This window comes from Elaeis guineensis, chromosome 10 (assembly GCF_000442705.2).
Source record: "Elaeis guineensis isolate ETL-2024a chromosome 10, EG11, whole genome shotgun sequence".
NCBI lineage: Eukaryota > Viridiplantae > Streptophyta > Magnoliopsida > Arecales > Arecaceae > Elaeis > Elaeis guineensis.
In genome coordinates, this window is record NC_026002.2 from 77,262,923 (window position 1) to 77,264,969 (window position 2,047).

The following is a 2,047-nucleotide window of genomic DNA, read 5'->3' on the forward strand; positions in this document are numbered from 1 at the left end:
AACCCTCCCTCGGATATATGCTGAACTCTTAGAATGTGCATACAAATACATGCATGCGAATGAAGAAGATTCTGACCGATGCTAGACAGAAAACAAAGGTCAGAAGAAAAAGTAGAAGAAGAGTGGGACTCCGATCGAAACAAGTAGGCCCCCATCCAATAAGCAAGCCTCACCCTGACGATAGAGTCCGAGGCCGACACATAACAGGTATAATTCCTATACCCCTCTCTCTGCTCCTCATGCATAGATCCTCATGGAGATCGAAGGGGCAGAATATCTATGACACCCTCTGTCGATGAAAGCGAGGAGCCGTGATCGAAGGAAGTATTGCCGATTTCACCGAGACCACGGCCACGACATCGAACAATGCATCCAGCTCAAGGATAAAATAAAAGCCCTGATACGATGTAGCTACCTCGAAAAATATAAGAGGGAGCCGCTGACTCAACCTCCTCCCAATCGACGACCCCAAATGACTGAGGAAGCTATGAATAACCAACTGACCATAGGAGTCATCAACATGATCACCATAAAGTTAGATCGGAGAGAAACTTTTGATGAGGAGTCAATGAAGCAACCAAGACTCCATGATGTAATAACCTTCTCGGAGAAAGATGCTCGGGGAATTCAAACTCCCCATGATGACGCTGTTATTGTTTCAGCAATAATAGCGAATTATGATGTAAAAAAGATACTTATTGATCATGAAAGCTCAACTGACATTCTGTTTTACTCAACCTTCTCCCGAATGAAATTGCTGATTGATCAACTCAGAAAAATCTCGACACCGTTAGTCGGCTTCACTGGAGATGCAATCACAGTGGAAGGAGAAATCACCCTCCCCCTAACCACTGAGATTGAACCACAACAAAGCACCATCTTCATAATCTTTACGGTCGTCTGAGTACCCTCGATCGACAATGCCATACTCGGAAGACCCAGACTAAATGTATTGAGAGCGATAGTCTCGATGTACCACCTGTTGGTTCGATTCTCGATCAAAAATGGTGTCGAAGAAATGCACGGAGATCAACAACTTGTCCGATGCTGTTTCACAATCTCCATCCAGAACATAAATCTGAGAACTTTCTGTCGGCTGACAAATTAGACCAAAGGGAGAATCAGGAAAGGGGTGAGCCAGCCAAATAGTTGACTTCCATCTCGATAACAGAAAATCTCGAGCAAATGATCTGAATCGGATCATAATTGTTCGACTCGAAGTTGCAACAACTAATCAAATTGCTCAAAGCCAACACTGACATCTTTGCTTGGTCAGCCATGGACATGCCCGGTATTCCTCCAGAAATAATGACTCATCGGCTCAACATCAATCCAAATGTCAAGCCAGTGAGACAGAAAAAGTGGTCATTTGCTCCAAAAAGATAGAAAGCCATCGATCAGGAAGTCAACAAACTACTCACAGTGAGCTTCATCAGAGAAGCCACATATCCAGACTGGCTCGCCAATGTAGTCATGGTGAAAAAGACCAACGAAAAATGGAGGATCTGACTATACTGATCTGAATCGAGCCTATCTGAAAGACAGCTTCCCACTACCAAAGATTAACCAGCTGGTAGACGCGACATCGGGTCATCGACTACTGAGCTTCATGGATGCCTTTGATGGATATAATCAAATCTGCATGGCACCAGAAGATGAGGAACACACGGCTTTCGTGAGCGACAAGGGCTTATACTACTACAAAGTAATGCCTTTCGGTCTGAAAAACATCGGAGCCATCTATCAACAACTCATCAACAAAATCTTCAAAGCATAGATCGGATGAAACATAGAAGTGTACGTGGACGACATGCTGGTGAAAAGCACCCAGACTTCGAACCATATTCAAGATTTGGAAGAAGCTTTCAACACACTCTGACAACACCAAATGAGGTTAAATCCAACCAAATGTGCGTTCGAAGTGACCTTAGGGAAATTTTTTGGATTCTTTGTTTCGCAATGAGGGATCGAAGCTAATCCCAAGAAAATAAAAGCTATCATTGATATGAAGCATCCAAATATGAAGAAGGAGGTACAATAACTGAAT

General features: G+C 43.4%; 1 protein-coding gene across 1 annotated transcript; it reads left to right on the forward strand.

Annotated features, from left to right (window-relative positions):
* The first annotated feature begins 295 nt into the window (after window positions 1-295).
* LOC105034373 (uncharacterized) lies at window positions 296-904 on the forward strand. The gene has a single exon (XM_010909507.1). The coding sequence runs from the start codon at window positions 296-298 to the stop codon at window positions 902-904; it is 609 nt and encodes a 202-aa protein (XP_010907809.1).
* Window positions 905-2,047: the final 1,143 nt, after the last annotated feature.

Excerpts from the sequence above, each read along its gene's own strand:
- LOC105034373 (XM_010909507.1), top strand. The coding sequence starts at position 296 with ATGAAAGCGAGGAGCCGTGATCGAAGGAAGTATTGCCGATTTCACCGA.